This window comes from Diorhabda carinulata, chromosome X (genome assembly GCF_026250575.1).
Source record: "Diorhabda carinulata isolate Delta chromosome X, icDioCari1.1, whole genome shotgun sequence".
Taxonomy (NCBI): Eukaryota; Metazoa; Arthropoda; class Insecta; order Coleoptera; family Chrysomelidae; genus Diorhabda; species Diorhabda carinulata.
Genome location: NC_079472.1, coordinates 35,851,098 through 35,873,762, shown reverse-complemented (window position 1 = coordinate 35,873,762; position 22,665 = coordinate 35,851,098). Strand labels below are relative to the sequence as shown.

Below are 22,665 nucleotides of genomic sequence, written 5' to 3'. Positions count from 1 at the left end.
CTGGCTATTTTCCTGGTAATACTTGAAAAAGAATTACATTTTTACATTTTAGAGAAATAGTAACTTCGTTACACACCCTTCCCACTTCCCCGCAATAAAAACAATTATGACCAATTATGATGAAAAACCATCTAGGCGCCTACCCTTACTGGTCGAACACCAAAAAAAAGGATGACCAAGAACTAACTGAAATAAACTGATGTCTTTGCTCGGTTCCCTTTGGAACCTTAGCGACTTTGATACAGGGCGAGTCGTCTTATTGTTAGCGGTGGCTTCTTGGGAAGATCTGTTAGCAACTACTGGCAGGGAAGCTGGATGATGGTTGGGACAAGGGCCACCGCAGAGATGACATGATTTAGGACATCTTCTCTTGGCTTCTGGCATGATCAATGACAATATTTTCTTTTAATTTTGAATAGATGTAACAATAAAAACTTAATCACTCCACAGTGCTTCATGAAGAGTCGAGAGTGGCCGAGCCCAAGGTCTCCACTCCACTCTATTGTCGATAACACTCCATCCATTCCCTTTGATTACATTATCTATCCACCTCAATCTTTTGTTTGCCCTCTCAAGAATTTATTAGGCATTCCATATTCATCCATCCAATGCACATCGCCAAACCCTCTTAACCTTTGTGGCATTATAATTTAACTATGTCTTTTCCATTGAATATATCATTGATTTCAAAATTGTGTCACAGCCACCTATTCATTTTATTAACACCTGTTTGTCTAATAATGCTTTTTATTATTTCTCTCAAATTCTCAGTCAGTATTTCTGGTGTATTTATTTTCAAGATAAACAAGACATAAACAAAAGTACACACCTAATCACTATCAACCACAAGTGCAAAACGTCGGGCACCTGCAGTCAACATATCGTTTCACAGGGCTGGAATCAGTTATAAGCTGAGAGTAGATGACTTGCATTTTCATTTGATTGTTTCCATCCATTGTATTTTGTATTTTAAAATTGACTGTAATAGTAAAATGGTCAATAAAGGAATAGCAGATAAAATCGAAGACTACGCTTATTATAACCGTCCTAATTCAGAAAAATTTAAAATAGAAGTTCTTATTTCAAATATTTACAACAACATATCAACTTTTTGAAAACAGAAATTGTACAAATGGTAGCAATAATCACATTCATTTCAGAAACGAAAAGCAACCAGAACTGCATAAGTATTATTGGAATGCTACGCAAAATTTGAAAAAAAACGCACTATGAAGGGAAACTCATGAGTTTTTCTATAGAAACTAAATACAAACCAATATCATATAAGTGCTTAATGATGATCTTATCTAGGTATTATTATGGGAATATAAAGAAAAAAATATAGGCGAATATAAAGATAATAATTACAGCTCGGCGTATAAACAAAATTTATTTTACAAAAAGCAACTACATTTCTACAAATTAGTTTCCTTTATAATCACCTTTTTTATTGTACATACATACAAAATGATGTTGGGAAACAAAATAAAATGAGGTATTTCCACTTAATGTTAAGTCTGCAATTGCTTGCCCCCAAGAGCTTCTTTGAATATCACATAGCAATAAATCCGAACTGTAATATTGATGATCAAGTGTTTTACATTCATTTATTTAAACAGTTTTAGTTTCTGCTATATTGCAGCTGTTGTGTGGGATCTGGCGTTGTGAGGTAGCAACACCTCTTGAATGAGAGATTTCGTCTTTTCCTATAGTTTAACTATGATCCAAGTGACCGCAGAAGTCAAACATCAAAAGATGTTTTGATGTGAAATAATCGGTTATAATAGAACCCTGAACGAGTTAGTTTTATATATGGAAAGACATTGTATTTCCACTGATTTCACTTCATTATATACAAATAATGTAGGACATTTTTTATGTCTGAATTTTTTTTTACTATCATCTGTAAATACCACAAACTTTTACTCTATACTATTCTCATTATACTATAGTATTGAGTACGTTCCTGTTGTATCGTTTCAAGCACGTTCAAACGGCATGGCGTGCTTTTGTTTTCGTCGTATTTAAGTTGGAAATAAATATACTTCAATTCACAGTACTAATTTTAGTGAAAACCTGCTTAAACTGATAAGTCGAAAATATGTGAAGACTTCCAGAATAGAAAATTTTGTGATTACATCATAATGAATCTGAAAAGAATAAATCAAAATCGGATATCAATCTTTTGAAAATATTTTTCAAATATTTTGTTCAGTCTGGAGGTAGGTATATCTAAATACCTACCAACTAGTGAGATTGACAGTTTTCTCAATGGAATATCTGTAATCCATAACTCAGATTTATTAAAAAGATGAGGTATATAAATTCAGATTCCCTGTTACAGTTACAAGCAAGTGATTTATGTATAGATAAACATGAAATTTATGTTTTTAGTATTCATCCAATTTTTTTAAAATTGAAATAAATATGGACGCTCAGGGTTTTTATTGAAAATAAGTTAATAATTCAATATTATCAAGTTCTAGTCTATGAACGCCACTAAGGTCAACCGAAAGAAACCTACACCCCGCTAATGGTCAAGAGATTACCCAGAATCAGATTGAATAAATCTTTTGGGATATATCGCTTAAAATTGACATATGAAAGAAAATCTGTTAATCAAATACAATTAACGGTAATATTCACATTTATTTCTTGACTACTGAACCATAAAGTGAGCTGTAAGACTCTGTTAAATATTACTTCCACTTCTACTTTTTTTGTACAAAGAGGATTGAAAGGCATCAGCGCAAATTTTTCTGGTCTTTCACTTTGGGTCTGAAAAAAAGTGTTTCACATAGAGATTTTTTAAAGCTATGACAATTGATTAACCTATTTGCAATTCTTTTATCATAGCAGTTGAGTACAGCCACATCCCCAATGAAGGTCTTTTCCTTATTGTATCTCTCGATGGTAAATGGAAAGTAAATTAAACGATGTGCCAGGAAATGGAGACTGGTCATCTTATGTTGGATATAATGAAAAGAATTAGCCGAGATGTACCTGAATTTAGCGGTGTTTTTCCTAAATACATCAAATTCTAGCCTATTACTATTTCCAATTACTAAAGTATCAAAAAATGGTAACTCTCCATTATTTTCCATTTCATAGGTCAACTTTATAGATGAATATTTTGAGTTGAGTTCCAAAATGAATTCGTCTACGTTTGCCTTCTTCGTATTGAATATGGCGAAAATATCATCCACATACCTGTACGATACCCGGGGAAAATATTGAAACTTTTGAATGATTTGCTTTCCAAAATGACTCTTGAGCAGTTAAGCCATAAACGGTGATAGGCACGTTCCTATTGCTGTTCCTTCGTCTTGCTTGTAGAATTCGTTGTTGTACTGGAAATAATTTGTTCCGTACATATTTTTGTTAACTGTTAATATTCTTCTATTACATCAGCTCCCAAATTATTACATCTCAGTAAGTCCTCAAGGTACTGGAAGGTCTGCGGGATCGGCACGCTGAGAAATAATGAACTTACAACAAAGGAGATTAAAATTTCCTCATCCTCAATTTCTGTAGTCTCACTTTATGGATAAACTCTAACGAAATCCTTAACCAATACTTAAACACCGCAGTGATGAAAACACGAAATAATTTTAATATCAAAAATAGTAAACTGTCAATATTAAGTAAACACCAAATCAAATATTTTGTTTAGACATATTAAAATTTAAAAACTAATATATATAATATCAAATTTACAAGTCAAAAACCCTTAGCAATAAACATTTTTGTCTGTATTTCGTTTCCTCTTTGAACACATGAAGTTTTCAGCATTTCCTTACCTCTGCTGTATCATATCTCATAGCAGTTTGCCGGTGAAAATTTCAATATGAACTCATATAAAGTGTAACTTTAAGGTTCTCGGTTGGAGAGTCTTCACCAGGAAGTAGTACTCAGCTTCAGTTAAACTATTCATATTACATATACTCAAATGAGGTGAAAAATTGGTTACCATCAGTTATTTAATGACGGGAGAAAAGTGGAACACTAAAAGCAACAAAAAATTTGAACGAAAACGATTCTCCAAATTATTAAGAATTGTTATAAAAAAAAAGTTTCAGTGAATAATAAATTCATAAGAAAAGTTTCGGAACTAATCAAAAGAGTTAATCTAAAATGAATCAGTTTATTTTAAAAGCAGCTCAAACTCAAATATGCTAGAAATAAAAAGTGCAACTTATCTAATGAAAGCAGTGATGATGGCAACCCTTAATTGTGTTCCAATCTGCAGAGATGATCCCGTTGATGATGTGTTGGTATAGTAATTTATGCTTTTTTCCTTCTTATGTGTTGTAAGAAAACGTGAATACAGTTTGAAAGTACTAAGGAGGAAACGAGTTAGTGGAACAGATGTGCATAAAAAGGATCAAATGTTAAAACTTTCAAAATATAATAATAAAAGAATTCAATTCTGTTACTTTCGTTCTGTTTCCCAAATGAATAGAATAGACGATTTTTCACGGAAATGAATTAGCTATATATATTTTTTAAAGGAAATTATGAAAGATTCCAAAAAAAATAACATAGAAATTTTGTGAGCACTGCATATAAAAAGTCAAAAAGATGTAAGAAAAACTTACCAGCAACTATAAAGGATAATTCTATCAAAAATTTACTAAAATTTACTTTAGGCTCTACCTCTGGTAGACGTTGTAGACAGATAACGTTTCGAAATCGAGTCTGAAATATTTCTGATCATTCCGAGTAGAGTGAGAGACGACAAACTAATTTCTTTAAAAAAACTTGAATATGGCCAAGAAAAGATATAGAGAAGTGGTTATTTACACCCACATTTCACATTTGATCAGAAACATGAAAACAGAACAACAGGAACAAAAATGTATAACACAGAGTACAGAAATAAAAAATTGAGAATATCAAAACATAAGAAAAACACTGTGAGGAAGAAAATTGAACTCTGCACCAGTTCAAAACAAAGTCAAGAGAGGACAGCTAAGATGGTTTTGTCACTACATGAGAATGGTCGAAGAACGATTAATACGAAAGATATATGAATGACAAATTTACAGAAACAAGAAAGGAAGACATAAAAATTATTGGACAAAATAAATAGAAATGGCAACAAATAAAACAAAAGACGGTATAGGAGAGAATGGAGAAATATGTGGAAAAGAATCTAACGCAATGGCTCAACTAAAACAATCCTTGAATTTATGAAAAAAGAAAAATTGCTCACACAATTGAAACACAATTTTGTCCTATATTCAAATATAAATAATCGTCCCCAGTAAGAACCAAATATTTTTCATGTTTTCAAATATTCTATCGCTCTTTCAGTTTCAATTTATATATCAACGTCATAAAAAAGAGAGGTAAGAAGGAAGAGTGTGTATATAAGATTTATTTTTCGAAAACTATCTATAGAAATATTCCATGATAATTTTGTATGCTCCGACTTTATTTTATTTTTATCTTATCTAAAACATTCGCTTGGAAGAAGATTGAAAACTTTACGCCTAGAATAAAAAGCAAATCCTTTTGGTGTTATCCCGAAATATAGACATGGTAGGTTCTATAATCTATAATATGTTCACAGAACGCACGTAGGCAGAGGATATTGAACAACAAAACAGCTTTAAGCAGTAAAAAACCTCATGCTAATGCTTCCGAAAAAGTGGTAAATTAAAAATTCTCAATTTTAGTTTTAACAACATTATTTTTGAACGTTGAAACAAATATGCAATTTGATTTCAATGAATTGCAACCCTCATAAATTCTGTCGAGGATTGAAATGATATATTTATTTGAACTTACTATAGAAATAGACAGGTAGATATTCTTTGTCCACTGAAGAAGGGTTTATGAAACAATTCACTTACATCTGTGGTCATATAGTTTTTCCTTTATTATGTAAAAATCCTACGGTGCATATCTTTTCCTCTGAATCCCTTTAGCTCTCAGCTTGGCATTTTTCTATTATTGAATTGTTCCCTCAAGGCTATTATTAACAAATTTAGTACACAAAAAAGGTTTTGGAACAAAATTTGTTTTACTTTCAGTATAGTTTCATATAAAATATACATACAATTTAAAGCATTTCCAAACTTTCTCTGGCACAACTTTTCTCTTATTTCTGCTTCAGCGATGACTTATTTCTTTCGTTTAGATAGTTTTTCAGATATGTTGATGATCAATCTACGGGTAAGGAAGCAATTTCAATTCACTGAATCTAACAATTGCTTCTATTGACTTATAATGTGCACTGTATTGGTGGGAAAGATTTTTTCTTTGTGTATTCTCAATCTTCTCCAGTATTGTATAGTAAGAGTCACTGTTTACTTTTTAATTTTACAAATAGTCGAGGCCATGTCGACCCTCAATTATAGAAGCTACAACCTTACCATTATTGCGTTTCTACTAATTTTGAACAATGAACCAGGTGATGTGGACCTGGCCATTTTATGTTGGATACGATGTACGCACCTGTATGTAGCGGGATTTTCCTGAATATATTTAATTCTACTCTATTCCTATTTTTCATTAGTAAGGTATCTAAAAATGATAGTTGTCCGAGAATGTGGCTATACTGAACGTTTATGAAAAGAAAATTGAAGATAAGCTGTTCAGCCGTCATATTTTTGAGAAATCCTTTTGTGAAACCACCTTTTCAGAAAATCGAAACGGAAAACAAGGGAAAATTGCTCTGGTACCTTTCAATCTTGTTTATAAAGAAATATTAGAAAACACCTTTAACCGACTAGGTTTAAAATTGGCCTAGAACAGACATCGAAACAATTATTGGGTAAGCCCAGGGGTGTAGTTCTATATTTGAAATAGTAACTGTTGCTTTTATTAAGCTTACCGACAAGGCTGATAGGCTTTTTCTTCTCGATGATAAAGTAAAAGAAATTATGTTCGAGTCATTGGATCAGGTCAAAGAAGAAGATTTAGGTAAGGAGTTTGAAACTGTGGAGAAGTACAGGGACACCTGGCTAACTTTGAGTGCTAGAAAGAATGAGTTACTGGAAAAAGTCAAGGCCAACACAGCGTGTCCTACCGAAGTTTCTGCTGCTGCTCCTAGTGATAACCTCACCCTCAAATTACCTAAGTTGGATCTCCCAAAATTCGACATCACGCCTAAAACATGGATCAGTTTTTGGGCATATTTCAAGAAAATCCATGAAAGAGAGGACCTGCCTTCTGAGGATAAGTTCTTGATTTTGTTGCGTATTGCCAAGGATGGTACCCAAGCAAAGGAACTGTTGAGTAGCTATCCTGCATCGGGGGCCAATTATCCGAAGGCTTTTGGCCAACTGAAAAACCGTTTTGGCCGTGATGAATTGCTGATTGAGTTGTATGTTAGGGAGCTTCTCTCATTGGTCTTGGTACAGGCATCGGGCAAAGTTTCTTTGACTCTCGCACAGCTTCATGACAAGCTAGAAACCCAGCTTATGGCCTTGGAGAGTTTGGGAGTTACATCAGAAAAATACGCGTGCATGCTCGCGCCTTTAATTGAATCCGCACTTCCTGAGTCAATTTTGCGGGAATGGGAGCGTAAGCGGAAGTCGTGCGGCATTGATGAATCATCCCTCTTTGAGGCTGCAGATCAAATGGTGAAGTTGCGAGATTTTCTGAAGAGAGAGGTTGAAAGCGAGGAGCGGTTTCTGCTAGCTAGGAGCACGTTTTCTGTCCCCAGCGCTGCACCAAAGAGCAGTGCTGGGAATGTCAAGTCCTCGACTGGAAAGTACACCACAGCTGCTGACCTAGTTGGTATTGAGTCCACAGAAGGCACTGAAGATGTCAGTTGCATTTTTTGCAAAAATTCTCACAATACCGAATTGTGTTCAGAGGCGAGGGACAAGAGCAAAGAGGAGAAAATTAAGCTCCTCAAAGCTAAAAGCCGCTGTTTTAAGTGTCTGAAAAAATTCCACGGGAAACGGCCTTATAAGGAAAAGCTGTGTTGCTTAGTTTGTGCTGAACCTGTTACTGTGATGTGCCCAATTCCTCGTAACCGGAATTCAACGTCTATTGAAATTAGTAAGGCAACGAAGAAAGAAAACGATGTAGAGCACAACTATGCTAGTATCCAGAGTGCACCAGTTTTGATGCAAACGTTGAGGGTTCGTTTGAAAGGAGAAAATCCTGTCACCACCAGGTTGTTGATTGACACAGGTTCTCAAAGAAGTTATATAACTCAAGCGCTGGCTACCAGAATGCGCTATGAGCCGATCCGCACTGAGAACTTGGTTCATGCATTGTTTGGTGGGAGCAAGACTGAACCCAAGACGCATCAATGCTATAAGATCCGTCTGCAAAGTTTGATGAGTGCGTTTTCCTGCAACTTTGAACTTCTTGACTCGGAACAGATTTGTCACGCCATTCCCTCCATTCCTAAAGGTCTATGGGTATCTGAACTTCGCGAGAAGAAAATCGAGTTGACTGACGACAGAGAGGGCCCAATTGGCATTCTTGTTGGAGCGGACGTCGCGGGAAAGCTACTCACCGGGAGGCGCGAGGTATTAAGCTGTGGTTTGGTTGCTATCGAAACTAGCCTAGGTTGGACCATAATGGGCCGCGTTAAGGACGCTGAGACAAGTTGTATGGTTAACATCAGTTTGCACTGCGCCCAGGAGTTCGACCCTTCTGATATGTGGAGGTTGGATGTGTTGGGCATCGAGGACCCCGCTTTGGTTAGTACCAAAGAAGAGGCAAAAACGGTTGTGCGTCGGCACTTCTTGGAAACAGTTAAGATTTTACCTGATGGACGATATGAGGTATGTCTTCCATGGCTGAAGGAACATCCCCCGCTGCCTCGAAATTTCGATCTGGCCCGTGGTAGACTTGAATCGACCCTAGCCAAGTTACGTAACGGTCATTTGGTGAAAGAATATGAAGCGGTGTTTCAAGAATGGCTGAAAGATGAAATTATTGAAGAGGTACAGCTTGATAAGTGGGATTTCGGACATTATTTGCCTCACCGAGCCGTGGTTAAGGAAGCCAGTACCACCCGAATTCGTCCTGTTTTCGACGCCTCGTCCAAAGAGAAAGGCAAACCTAGCCTGAATATGTGTCTAGAAAAAGGGGAGAGTTATGTAGAGTTAATCCCATCGATACTTCTACGATTCGGACTGAACGCAATAGGCGTTATTTCTGACATAAGAAAAGCCTTCTTACAGATTTCTGTTTCGGAAAAGGATCGGGATAGCTTGAGGTTCCTATGGAAGGACGAGGTCGGAGAGATGAAAATCTACCGTCACAGGAGGGTGGTGTTTGGGGTGACCAGTAGCCCTTATTTGCTAGGGGCCGTTATTGACCATCATCTCTCAAAGTGTGAGGAAAAAGTGGCTTCAAAAGAGGTTCCTTATGAAAGATCTGTCATCTCACAGTTGCGCAAATGCTTGTACGTTGATAACTGTGTGACTTCGGTTGATGATGAGAAGGAACTTTTGAGCTTCATGTCGCAAGCCAGGGAAATTTTTATGAAAGCCTGCTTTGATCTTCGTGGCTGGGAATGGAGCGACCCCGATTGTGCTGCTCACACCAGTTTCCCCGTTCTTGGACTTCTGTGGGATAAAAAGGAGGATATTCTCAGGTTAAACCCTCCCAAGTCTTTGGAAAGTGATGCCATCACGCGACAAACAGTGATGTCAGCAGCACACCGTATTTTCGACCCGCTCGGTGTATGTGCACCCGCCATTTTGATACCGAGATTGTTAGTTCAAGAAAGTTGGGGTGAGGCTGGGAACTGGGATACCCCTTTTAATGAGCAAAGCCAGGCAACGTTCCGTAAGTGGATGAGTCAAGCTGATGTCTTGAATCAAATCGAAGTCCCACGATGGTTGAAATTGACCGTTGGTAATGTGTCTCTACACACATTTTGTGACGCAAGTCAGGTCGCTTATGCCACCGTCTCATTTTTGCGAGTTGAAACAGATAACACGGTATCTGTGATAATGGTGGGAGCGAAAGTTCGTGTTGCCCCTGTTAAGAGACCTACAATTCCTCGCCTAGAGCTTCTGGCTGCAACAATTGGGGCGCGAATGGCTTCTAGTATTGTAAAAGAGATTGGCGATGTAGAGTGCCATTTTTGGTCAGATTCTTCCACGGCTCTGTGTTGGATCAAGAAAGAGGAACCGTGGGGAGTATTTGTGTTCAACAGGGTTAAGGAAATTCGTTCTCTGACTGATCCTGATACGTGGAAACATGTGCCAGGGGTGATGAACCCAGCAGATCTTCCTAGCAGGGGTTATTTTCCTGAAGAACTTCTTGACTCCAAATGGTGGGAGGGGCCGAGATGGTTGTACGGGCCGCGTTCTGAATGGCCTAACTGCGATGTCCCTCCTGATGAAAATGAAGTTCAAATAGAAAGGAGAAAAACGCCTTTGATTTCAGCTTTATCCCAAGAATCAGGTGTGTTTTGCTGCGAAAGATTAGCCCGGTACTTTTCTTCTTATCACCGGATCGTTCGAATGGTTGCATGGATGATAAGGTTTCTGTGGAACAAATATTCAAAGAAGGAAAAGCGCTCTGGAGAGCTGTTTTTGTCGGAAATCGCAAGAGCTGAAAAGGTGGTTCTGAAATCGATACAGGATGAAGCTTTTGAAGGGCTAGGTGATAAACAGCTGAAAAATTTGAAGCCACACAAAGATAAAGTCGGACTGATGCGTTTGAGAACCCGTATTTGGGCGAGAAAAGACCCTGAAGACTTCCGTGCACCTTATATTCTTCCTTTCCAGCATGTCATTGTTGACAGATTGATCCACGACTTGCACACGCAGAATGGACACATTGGAGGGCAAGGTCTTCTGAACCTTCTAAGAGAAAGATTCTGGATCGTTAGAGGGAGGCAAGCTGTGAGAAGAATTGTGTCTGCGTGTGTGATATGCAGGCGTTATAGGGCCAAGGCATTGGAAATCGAGTCTCCACCGCTCCCGGAGAATCGGGTAAGGGACGCTCGTGTGTTCGAAATCAGTGGCACGGATTTTGCTGGTCCACTCTACCTTAAAAATGGAGACAAAGTTTGGGTGTGCATATTCACCTGTGCTGTTTATCGTGTCACACATTTGGAATTGGTTACTGCCATGTCAACGGAAGCCTTCATCATGGCGTTTCGACGTTTCATTGCGCGTTGGGGCAGACCTTCCTTCATGTACAGTGACAATGGTACAAACTATAAGGGGTTCAAAAATGCTCTCGATGGAATTGATTGGCAGAGAGTAGCGTCCCGCGGTTTGGTGAACCAAATTGAATAGCGCTTCAACCCATCCACAGCAACATGGTGGGGCGGGTTCTGGGAACGCTTAATAGGGATTTTGAAAGTTCATCTTCGCAAAATTCTGGGACGGGCTTCACTCACTTTTGAAGAGTTGAACACCGTGATCAGTGAGTGTACTGCTTATATCAATTCTCGCCCCATCACCTATACATCGGATGACCCGAGTGATCCGGTGCCTATTACTCCTCAAATGTTCATTGGAGATATTCAAGAAATGGGTGTCCCTGACTTGGACGAAGTTGATGCGAAGAGTTTACACAAAAGAGTTAGACGTCGCCAAGAGATCAGAGACAACCTAAAGCAGCGTTTCCGGTCTGAATACTTGGGCCAGATGTTCATGACTGCTAGCAATTTGAAGAATCCGAGAGAGCCCAAGGTGGGAGAAATAGTCCTCATTGGCGCTGACAATCAGAAGCGGATGCATTGGCCGATGGCAGTGGTTGAAGAACTGATTCTTGGTGTGGACGGTCGGTGCCGAGTTGTCAAGCTTCGAACGCAGGATGGCCAACTGACGCGTCCTGTCCAGCGAGTTTTTCCCTTGGAAATTCCTCTCGAAGAAGAAATGGATCAAGGCCAGCTTCTAGCTGAGGTCGAATCAGAAAGTGATTCTGGTGGTTCAGCTACCGGCGGTTCTCTAGTTGATTCACAAGTCAAGGTCGTCGCTTCACCACCCCAAATCCAAGAAGCTCAACCTATTAATTCTGAAGACCCTCTGATGAAGTTTCATCATGTGGAAACCAGATGTGGAAGGAAGGTGAAAGTTCCAAGTCGTTTCTCCTAGTTCCGTGTGTTATTTTTAGTTCAAGTGTTTCAGTTTCTCAAAGTTTGAAGTCGCTTTCAAGTGCAGTTTTTGTGAGAAATTTAGATGTCCTTGAATTCAGTTTGATAGTTGAGTCGCTATTCTCCTCAAGGTGGGAGGATGTTGTGGAATTAGTGTCTGTCATGGTTGTAGTCGGTATAGTGAAGTAAGTGGTTGTAGTTGTTGTCGCTTTAATCACGTCGTAGTAACCTCATGTCTTGTCAAAATTTGATATATAAAATTATTTAGTTAAAAAGCTGAAGTGACTTGTTATTTTGACGACAAAGATTTGGTTTGAACTAGATGAACAGACACATCGATAGAATGACATAATCATTGGGCAAAAACAGAAAGATTTCATGTACACGGAACCTCTTGATTTTGAGATACCAAGTGTTAAAATTCAAACAAATATATTACATTTAATTTAGGTCGATCTAGACTTCGATTTTATTGTATAATGTTTTTTCAAAGTTGTAGAACCCCTAAATTTTATTAATTTAATTTAGTTGATGCCTGACAACAAGCAAAAAGTGCCAACCGATTCACATAAAAACTAGTTTCATAAAATTTTTTATAAAAAATATGCACATTTCTACATTTTGACGATTTCGTAATGAAAATCAGACCTATTTTATTCTTTACTTAAAAAAAATTCTCTAGTGGTCAAATTTACACCATGTTGAACGTGAATTTTAAAAATTATTAAGTCTGAAAAACCTTAAACCTACTACAATAATACGTCAACCCACCCTGTATCGTAAGTTTTAATCTTTCAAATGATCGACACGACAGAACCGATTACTTGTACTTTGTAAAAAAGTATTTCTTTAATTGTCCTTTTTCATTGGATCACACTATTTTTTCCGTGATCCAATTTTTTTCGAATCCTTGTCGATCCATGTTTCGTGATTCGCACAAAAAATACAACTAATACTTCATCACGCATTGGGATGGTAAAACAAAACAACGTGGTGTGGATGCTTCTATAGTTGGGTGGGCAAAACTCGATCGGCGCTGGTGACGTAAGCAAGCGATTGGCGCGTTACAAAAAGAAATGAGGGCGGAGTAAAAATATTCCACCATCCAAGTTTATATCAGCGCTGTTATGAGGGATAGAGACGTGTGGTAAATTGCAAAATTTATGTTACTCTGTGCCCAATCATTTAAGATAAAGCCGACATCGGTTTCAAACCCATTGCGAGTGTTGGTGTAAGGGTGGAATGAATAGGGTGTTCAGTAAAATCAGTCTCATTATTCAATAGCCATACCTCGTGCATAGATGAAATTAAAAAGGTCTAATAATACAGATAAATAGAAAGGTATGAGCAAAAAATGATGGAGATTTTCTGTTTATGGTGGCATGATTTTAGTTTTAAGGTAACAAAACTGTATAAAATCAAATTTTCGAAGAATAAAAAACAATATCGCACCATAGGATTTCGACTCCACTAGATCCTCTTCCACTATAGAACAAAGAAATTCTCAGGCATAGAAATTGAAGTTGATCCTCGCTTATATTTACAATCAAATTCTTAAAAGCAGCTACAAATAAGTAATTCAATATGATATAGTTTTAAAAAGATGATGTCTTTCTGTAAAAGTTTATTGGTAACTGTAATAGCCACTAATTTGTCTGGGGAATTGTCTTTTATTATCTTCGATAATAGATGAAATGTTATTATATGAAAAGTATCTGCTCAATTAAAGACAATAGTTTGCTCGAGTTAGATTAACGAATGTATCATATAATGAACGAATTCGAATTCCACTGTATAGACATAGGCATAATTGCACCTGGGGAAAGTTATCTAGTCGTAACTCTCTCGTGGTGTGGGTGGAACGAATAAACTGATTCCGTTGAGTGCTTCAGGGACTTCTATAAGACATTTATTACATTAAAGAGTGAGAAATATCGTATATTTTTTTTTTTTTCGAAAACCTTTGAACAAAGGGACGTAATTATTATCTCCAGACAATTCAATATAATGCATATAATATTTAAAATAAGTTCCGAAACTTTCAAGCGTTTTAATATGAATTAAGCAGCGCGAGAACTAAACGGGACAATAACATCGTTAGTAAATCATTTTATAGTTCGTTTGACCAAGTTCAACATCAGTTAAGAGCATTAAATTTTCCTGGTAGTAAACAAATTAGTAACATGTAAGCGTGACTTATATGAGCTTAGTTTGAAATCCTCTTACATTTTGATATTAACCAGAGAGTTTGTATATATAATTACGTTTTAAAGCTCATATTTTCATAAAAATTATATAATTATCTGGTTAAGCTCACCTTAATCATAATAGGCTCATAAGTTTTTCCTGAATTCTGTTAGTCTGTTTAAGATATAGTTCTAAAAATATTATTGGAAAAGATTTATAACAAAAACATGTAGTTTGATATAATTCGTAATAGAAAATACGTGAATTTACGTTTACCAGGAGATTTGAAACGAAATATGAAACATAAGAATGAAGTCCTAGAGTCAGAGATAAATCCATATAGTTACGAATGTGAATAATTTCAATATAAGTAACTATTTTGTGAATAGTATAATTTTTCTGCACCTACAACATTCTAGAGGTATTAATTATCTCCTTTAATGCTGTTGAGATAACGAAAGCTAGTTAGGAACTTAATTTTGCAAAAATAGAATTAACCTTAATAAATATGTGAATAGATGACTATAATAAATTTGAAAATGTTAGCATAGTTTTTATGTTCACAAGATTGACCTCTCTCTCGTCCATTGCTATTTCTTTGATTTTTCAAATGTCTGATGTACATTTGTAACCAATATATAATGACATATCTTTTTTAAAATATCTCCTTGATTTTTCGGTGTATCTTATCAAATGAAAAATGGTTTTGTCTTCTCTATTTTCTATTTGTTTTTAAATATTACCCAAATAAAAGTTTCAATGATTCTTTTCCCAAACCAAATTTAAGTTTGCCACAATTTGTCGCTGCTGTTGAACAAATCTCCATCTCCATTAATGTCCACTAAAAGCTTATCCAAAGTGGATATCATTTTTGTTAATATAATGAATGCACATTTCTTCGAATCCGTTGTTTCAAAGTACTCTAATTAAATGATTTTCATTCGTCTTTTAGTTTCGACAAAAAAGAGAAATTATGAATGAAAAAACTTAATCTCTAGTATATGAAAAACTGAATAGATATTTTTTTAACATAACATAGTCACCCACTGAATAAATGCTTGAATTTCGATGTTGATATATCAATAAATTGAAATTAAATTTCAAAAGTATTTATTTCTTTGCATAAATTAAACATATATTTTACATTTTTTAAATAGAAAAATTAATGCTGAACATAATTACATTTTTAGTCAATGTGTTTTTCTTTGGTATCGTACTTATTATTATTTATGATAATTTGTTTAATTTATTATTTTAATTATTGAACGTTAGAAATGAAGAATCTAGCGCTTTCGATCTGATAGGGGGTAGATCACTACTAATAGCTAGTCCTTCCTCTTTCAAGTTTCTCACAATTTTTTCCTCTTTCTCTAATGTGTGAAGAGTAAACATCTCGATAAACAAGTCGTTTCTACGATACTGGGGGTGAAAAAAGTTCTTCCCGGGAGAGAATAGGGCAAGTTTGACCCGCATACCAGTGAACTTTTCATCCCGATGAGTGAAAAAAGATAATTGGAATATTAATAAAAAAAATAAAGCATAAATAAAAAGTAAAGTTAAAAAGATATTAGAACAACTAACCAGTGAAAGAATGTAAACATTTACTAAATTTACTTTTATTCTACACTTTATTTGTAGAATGTAGATAGATAGAGGACGCTTTAGAATAGAGACCGAGATTCACTCAAATTATTTGAATGGAGTGGCAGGTCTACAACAAATTAATTTCTTCGAAAACTAGAACGTTATACTTAGAATAGAAGTAAATACTTAGCCACAATACGTGAACAAAGGATTATCAAAATATTTGAAAGAAAACGAGTCAAATGGATTACAGCTTATACCTTCCAAATTATACAAAATTATTCAAATGTACTTCGTTTGCGTATTAAATTGGCCTTATTAGTAAGCAAGATATTTTATAAAATGGATTAATTATTCTCCTATGTACTTTTCATCTGAGTTTCAAACTCCATGGATTTCTGAAATAAAGAAAGTACTTAACTTGCTTACCAAAGAAACAGAAATTACAACTTTTAAAGAAAAAAACTTTCGCTTTTTCCACATTTTTTAAAGCCGAAACTCCATATCAAGCATTCTCCTTGTGAATGGCACCTGATCATGTACCCATAGATGTATCCATAGATGTACCCATAGATGTACCCATAGATGTATATGGTTTAAAAACTGTGTCAACATAATGCATATTTTAACCCATCTATACCAGTTGCTCATTAAGTGAAAGAAACTTACAAAAAATGCGCTTGCTTTTAGATAAAATAAACATCAACCGCTTCAGGAAAAGGTTCACGAAATATTGCTAATTTTATGTGAGGCAAATTTGACCGGAAAAGTCCAAATTGCAACTAGGATCTCAAAATTTTGAGTGTGTACCTCTCGTAGACCCAAGAAATATGCTTGCCTGTGTTTCACGTTAAACATAGACTAATAAAAAAATGTGTGAAGTCTATGAATAACAAGGGTGAAGGATTTGATTACCGACAAATCTTTCCCCAGTTAAACTAAGCTAAATCAGAGAATTTGGGAACTGTCAACAACGAGCAATGCTAAAGGTACCACCAAGATATCAGAACAATGGAAATTATTTATCAAGAGCGATGGGATCCAGTGAGAAAGAATGGTTATTGCGGGTTTTTAAAAGAAGATTTGATCCCCATAAAAGGAAAAACTATGCTGTAAATTAATATTTCTGGTTTGTTATATGTTAAATACAAATACACACATATGTTAAATACGATAAACACTTTAAAAAAGCTGTAGATCCATGCAATAAAATGCAATAAAAAACCTTACGTGTCACAGCTTTTTTCTGACCATTTTTATATACAGAAAGGTTCATTCTACTTCAGTATGCTATTCAACTTTATTTTGCAGCAAGAAACTCTATGTACCAGTGTCATTTGAGGTTATATTGCTGGCGATGAAAACAATTGTGTTTAGTCAGGTTAAACTTGTACTTGCATAGAGAATTTATACAGCGAAGCGCGTAACTCCAAATACGCATATTCATCGTGTTTAGCGATTAAAAATTTGAATAACGCCTGTCCTCAACTCTGGACATTTAGAACAATGGAGATACATCTCTTTATTATTTTAAAATTCACTATGACAGGCCTAATGCAAATACGGCAATTTTTTGTATACTCCCCTTTGACATATTAGCGACGAGTCGCAACACTAAATTGTAAATAACATCAATGCCAGCTTTTATTTAATCTCGGTATTGACTTGTTGTGTATAAAAGCTGCTAATAAGATAAATGATTCCTTATTTGTATATGATCTCCGTCTCGTACAATCTGATCAATTCAAAATTGGTGCAAACTGAGATTGCAAATCGAGAACCGTTACGAAGCTTTGTTCTATCTCTTCTTCATAATGAATGCCTTATAGAGTTCCTAGACAAGTGAAGTTTATCCATGAACTAATCCTTTGTTTTAAATTAGATCATGATCCATTGGGTACATTTATATTCGCTCATATTATCGTGACACAATATATACAGAGTTGTCATCAAGAAATGCACAATTTGTGAAAAACAAACTACAAGTTAAAAAAAAATAATACTTAGAGCTACCTATTAAGAACATCTGTTTTTATTTTTTAGTATACTAGCTTTTATTCGCGGCTTCGCTCGTATTGAAGACATTAAATAAGTATCAGAGATACAATAGAAATGACTCAATATGATAATTATATTTTATTGCTTGGCTTGGATTATCTATTTTTAAAAATTACTTGTTAAATAGGATATAGTTGCCAAACCTTTGAAATGTACTTTATTGAAAGACAACAATAAACGTTAAAATATATTTCTCTGTAATAAATAAATAAGAAAACCTACAAGATCTCCCTATCATTGTGATCTGATTATTATCATGATCAATGAATAATGAACAATTTTATTCTATCCTAAATTACTAAGTATCTAGAGACCAAGAGTCTTAATTAGTAGAAGCTTTTTCAATTATTATAATTACCATTATTATTGTCTACACTAACACTAATATGTAAAATTCGGCACTTTGCTCTGCTTTTACCCTAAGCACTTACATAACTAACTCAAAAAGCTTCGTCCTCTTCAGTCTTTTTCCAGGTTCCTGATGAAGATCGCTATTTCGAAAGTACCAGGGTGCATCAACGATACTCCTCAGCACTTTTTTTTGAAATCTTTGGATTATTTTGGTGTTGCTTTCGCTGGTACATCCCCATAGTTGAATACCGTGGGTCCATACCGGTTTCAGAATTTGTTTATATATAAGTAATGTATTAAACATTGACAGATATTTTCCCGCTAACTAAAACATTTTCTTGTATCTGATATCTAGTTCTCTTTTATTTTTTATGTTACGTTTTCAGAGTAACTTCGCATCTAGAGTTAGCCCCAGATATTTTGCTGTACTAGCATATGGTACCTGTTCATTGTCCATTCGTACCGGCACATACCGTTTCTTTTTATTTGTGAAATTTACATGTAGCGATTTTTTCTTGTTTAATCTTATAGTAAGCATCTTCTTGCTTTATTATGAAGGCTCGTTCTTTTATTTAGGACTCTAATAGCTTTGCATATTGGTGCTTTGTTGATAGTGACGTAAAGCTAAGCTTAACGGGAAACTGAATCCTTTTGAATTGGAATGGAAGGTCAGTGGGAATAATTGGAGTCACACTGAATAATATCTGACCACAAAAATGACACCTTACCTCAAAAATTCAAATAGTTTTACTCTGCATATAAAATGACAGAAAAAATAACAATAAAAATAGAAAAATTCCAAACAGCTGAAATTATGGAGAATTCGATTGGATATTGAGGTGACCGTCGATACTACAGTGCAACGGTATTAAGTACTCTAGATCCATTACTGCTAGAGCTAGAGCGAGAGTTTTTAACAAATAATTCTTTTATCTTTCGTAAAAAATATTTTTATGAGAAGTATCTCCTATGTTTCTTCTAATACCTCCAAGAATATGTGTACAAAATTTCGTCATGATCGGTTAAGTAGTTTTCATGTGAAAGCGTTTAATAAGGATAAGGATTTTATATATTATGAAGTGCTGAGTCTATTTTTTAGTTTGATCTAAAAAATCTATCTTTGCACTATACTAATAAGTTCTTCTCAATAAACGCCGATCGTTATTATTTCGCTTCTCGATTTGATAAAATATTATAGTGAGAATTAACCGTAAATATATTTGTTATATTGTTTTTAAAGATGTTTCTAAATGAATTCTAATTTTTCATAACGTTTTAAATATCTCAAAGAGTGATCTCAGTCGTTGTTTTATAGGTTGGATACATTGCTAAGAAATATTTTAACTACCATCATTCTTTTACGATTACCATAAACTTGCGTCATCAGAATCTTTATTCTTTAGGAACGGTGAACTTTCAGTATTTCAATAGAGCCGTTCAAGATAACACTCTAAAGGGTCGATTGCATTAAGCGAATTTATAGTCTGGGATCCTGCTATATTGTGAATTTAATAGTATATGATTCATTGAGACCGTAATGAGGATGATTTCTACAATTCATCCAAATGAGTAATAGTTATAATATAGAATATCAACTTTTGTTATTAAAAATTACAGTTGGACTTTTTCCATCTTTCATATCATAAATAGGACTGCCCCTGGTAGCTGTAGTTATTATTGTTAACACTTTGTATGGAATAGTAATTATGGTTTATTACTGCCACCAAGAAATGTTGAAGTCTCATCACAAACAACAATAATTTCGCTTGACAAATGCCTATCGCTCGTATTCAGCGTAGTAGAATCCAAAGTGTACATCTACTGTCATGAAGAGTTTTGACCTCTATTATTTATTATGAATAAAGAAAACGAAGTATAACCTATGTACACGAAATAAATAGAGATCAAGATACAATTGTAGAAACAAATATAATCGCTGTGGCAGCCTCGCACCACCTACTTGCGCCAAAATGATGCATTATTCTTTTAATATTTAATTAATCTTCAATTACAATTAACATATAAACGAGGAATCAAATAGTGTTATAGAAGCAAACAACGAGTTTTCAAAATGAGTCGAATCAAGTCAGAAGTGATTACTTAAAATGTCTTCAGATAGCGAATCAGACATTCCATTTGAAATAATGCAGTATATGCTGATATATCTGAAAAATCAAGAAGTAGATGCGCTCTATTGTACCAAAAATTTGGAAAATGGTGTGATTTGAAAAATATGAAGAACATCAATGAAAAGGTACTACTTTTTTTCGAAAATTTGAAAACATTGAAGTCGTCGACTTTGTGAACTACATATTCAATGTTGAGACCTGCACAAAAATGCAATTGCGAGACGGCAGATACCATGCAAAAAAATCTGAGATTTTGACGAAGGAGATTTATAAACAAGACTGAAGACAAAATATTCCTATTTGCACAAGTACCGACATGTATAATTTATCATTAAATAAAACTGTTCTTTATGTGACAATGATAATAGGCAATGCGGGAACCTGCAGGAAGGCTGAACTAACGTTCCAACGAAGAGACGTATATGAAGATTTAAAATTACAATTCTAAAAAGTAAAACATACGTTATTCGCCAATAACTGCTGGTCACTGCTGGAAATATTGCTTGTGTCAAACTTGTTCACCTCCTCAAAAAGTATAGAAATATTAGACCATTCGACCTATTTTAGAAAACATTAAGCCAAGCCCTTGGTATACTTGTAGATATTATTGCTTCAAATGAAATTAACATTAGACAAGAAGTTCAAGAGAATATTAACCCGGAAAACCCGTTTGAAATGTGACGTTTCCTAATGTCAAGGAGTGACTTAAAGTGTCACATTTGATAGCGGGATAGATAAATACCTATTCATCAAAAGGTCAATATTATTCTATTGACAAGAGAAAGAACTGTCATCGTTTGTCAATATTCTCATAGTTATGTTTCATGTTGATATATAGCCAATTTCGGTCAAAATGAGTGTATTCGAAAGGACGGAAATGATTGCACATGCAACGGGATTGATGGATTGATATTAATATTATACGTAGTGTCAATTTGATTACACATCACCCTCTATATTATAGCATCAAAAATTTAAAAAAAATGGAAACTCATACTTTTTTTAAGTGTATCAATATATAGATTATCATTTAGCTACTGAAAGAAAGTGATGTGGTGCAGTTTAATTTTGTTTGAGGTGCTAATGATCTTTTAAAATCATGTTACAGTTCAATCATCAATTTGAAATTTGAACCAATTGTAGTAAAGCGGTTAATCATTTCAGTTAGGATTAGTATTACTACAATATTTACCATTGTAGCAATTATCTGCTCCATTTAATACGATCGAGGTTTCATTATTTTACTATTAACATGGGTCGGCATCTACCTTCTGCATGATTTAAATGGATTATCTATGAAACTTTGTGGAAACTTCTAAGAAGTTTTGTTCTTAACTTACAGATTATGTTTGACCAGTTTTAGAGCAATCTACTTCCTCAAAAAGTTTTACTATCTTGAATTTTTAGTAATTTGGCTGTGGTTTAGATATGAATCATTAAATGGGTGAGCTTTCTCATCATTAGTTCTTGATTGATCAATAAGATCTCCCATTATATAATCTTCATTCTGTATTTACTGAATACACTTTTGTGTATTACCAACACTCGTAATTTCACTGTCTGACACGCGTTTTTCGATAACCATGTTGGTGTAGTGGTGGTGTGAACAATATATCTAATATCACCAACCGTTTCAGAAATTCCAACTTATTTATTCTGCCCTTTTCGGTAAACCTAGTCACAAGGGTTGTCTGAAAAGTTTCCGACCTATCAATTAATTATATAATTTTTTTCATAATAATTTTTATGCGCATGATTATCCCAAAAAACAGTCTTTTTCGAGTCGATGAAACTGTCTTTGCCTACTTCGGAGCAGGTTCGCTCTTTGAAATCTACTGACTTGACCGTTTTTTTCATTTCAGAAATGTGATGGTGGATCTAGGTTTCATCTACATATATGAGTCGACACATGTTGCTTAAACCGTTTCAATAAGTCCTGGAAATGATCATTCAAATGCGCTTCTGGTCCAAAGTAGGCAATTGCGGCATTTTTATCAATCTAACTTTAATCCAACAATCGTCCAGTAACATTTGGTAAACTTTTTCGATTATATCGCAGGTTGTTCCAGTTTTTGGCCGTCGCGAAGCTCGTCGTCAGTCATGTTGATACGGTCACGTTTGAGTTCAGCTGCCCAAAATTTTAGGACCGTAAATCATGATGCAAAGTCTCCGTACACAGTGTATAACTCCTCATTCATTTGCGCAAACGTATTGCCTTCTAAAAACAAACATCTGGGTCTTATTTTTTTTTCATTTTCAGAAAAATCACAACTGCTCACTTATACGATTGTCAGGAACTGAACGTCCAATGTGGTTGAAATT

General features: G+C 35.1%; 2 protein-coding genes across 3 annotated transcripts in view; both read left to right on the top strand.

Moving 5' to 3' along the window:
- The window catches only part of LOC130902138 (G-protein coupled receptor dmsr-1-like), a 151,170-nt gene that overhangs the window by 90,927 nt on the left and 37,578 nt on the right, over positions 1 to 22,665 (top strand). The gene's annotated exons all lie outside the window — the stretch shown is intronic.
- LOC130900519 (uncharacterized) lies at positions 6,891 to 11,231 on the top strand. Its single transcript, XM_057811210.1, has one exon. It carries the CDS (start codon positions 6,891 to 6,893, stop codon positions 11,229 to 11,231), a length of 4,341 nt encoding a protein of 1,446 aa, XP_057667193.1.

Bases quoted from the DNA above. Each gene is read 5' to 3' on its own strand.
- LOC130900519 (XM_057811210.1), top strand. From the start codon at position 6,891: ATGTTCGAGTCATTGGATCAGGTCAAAGAAGAAGATTTAGGTAAGGAG.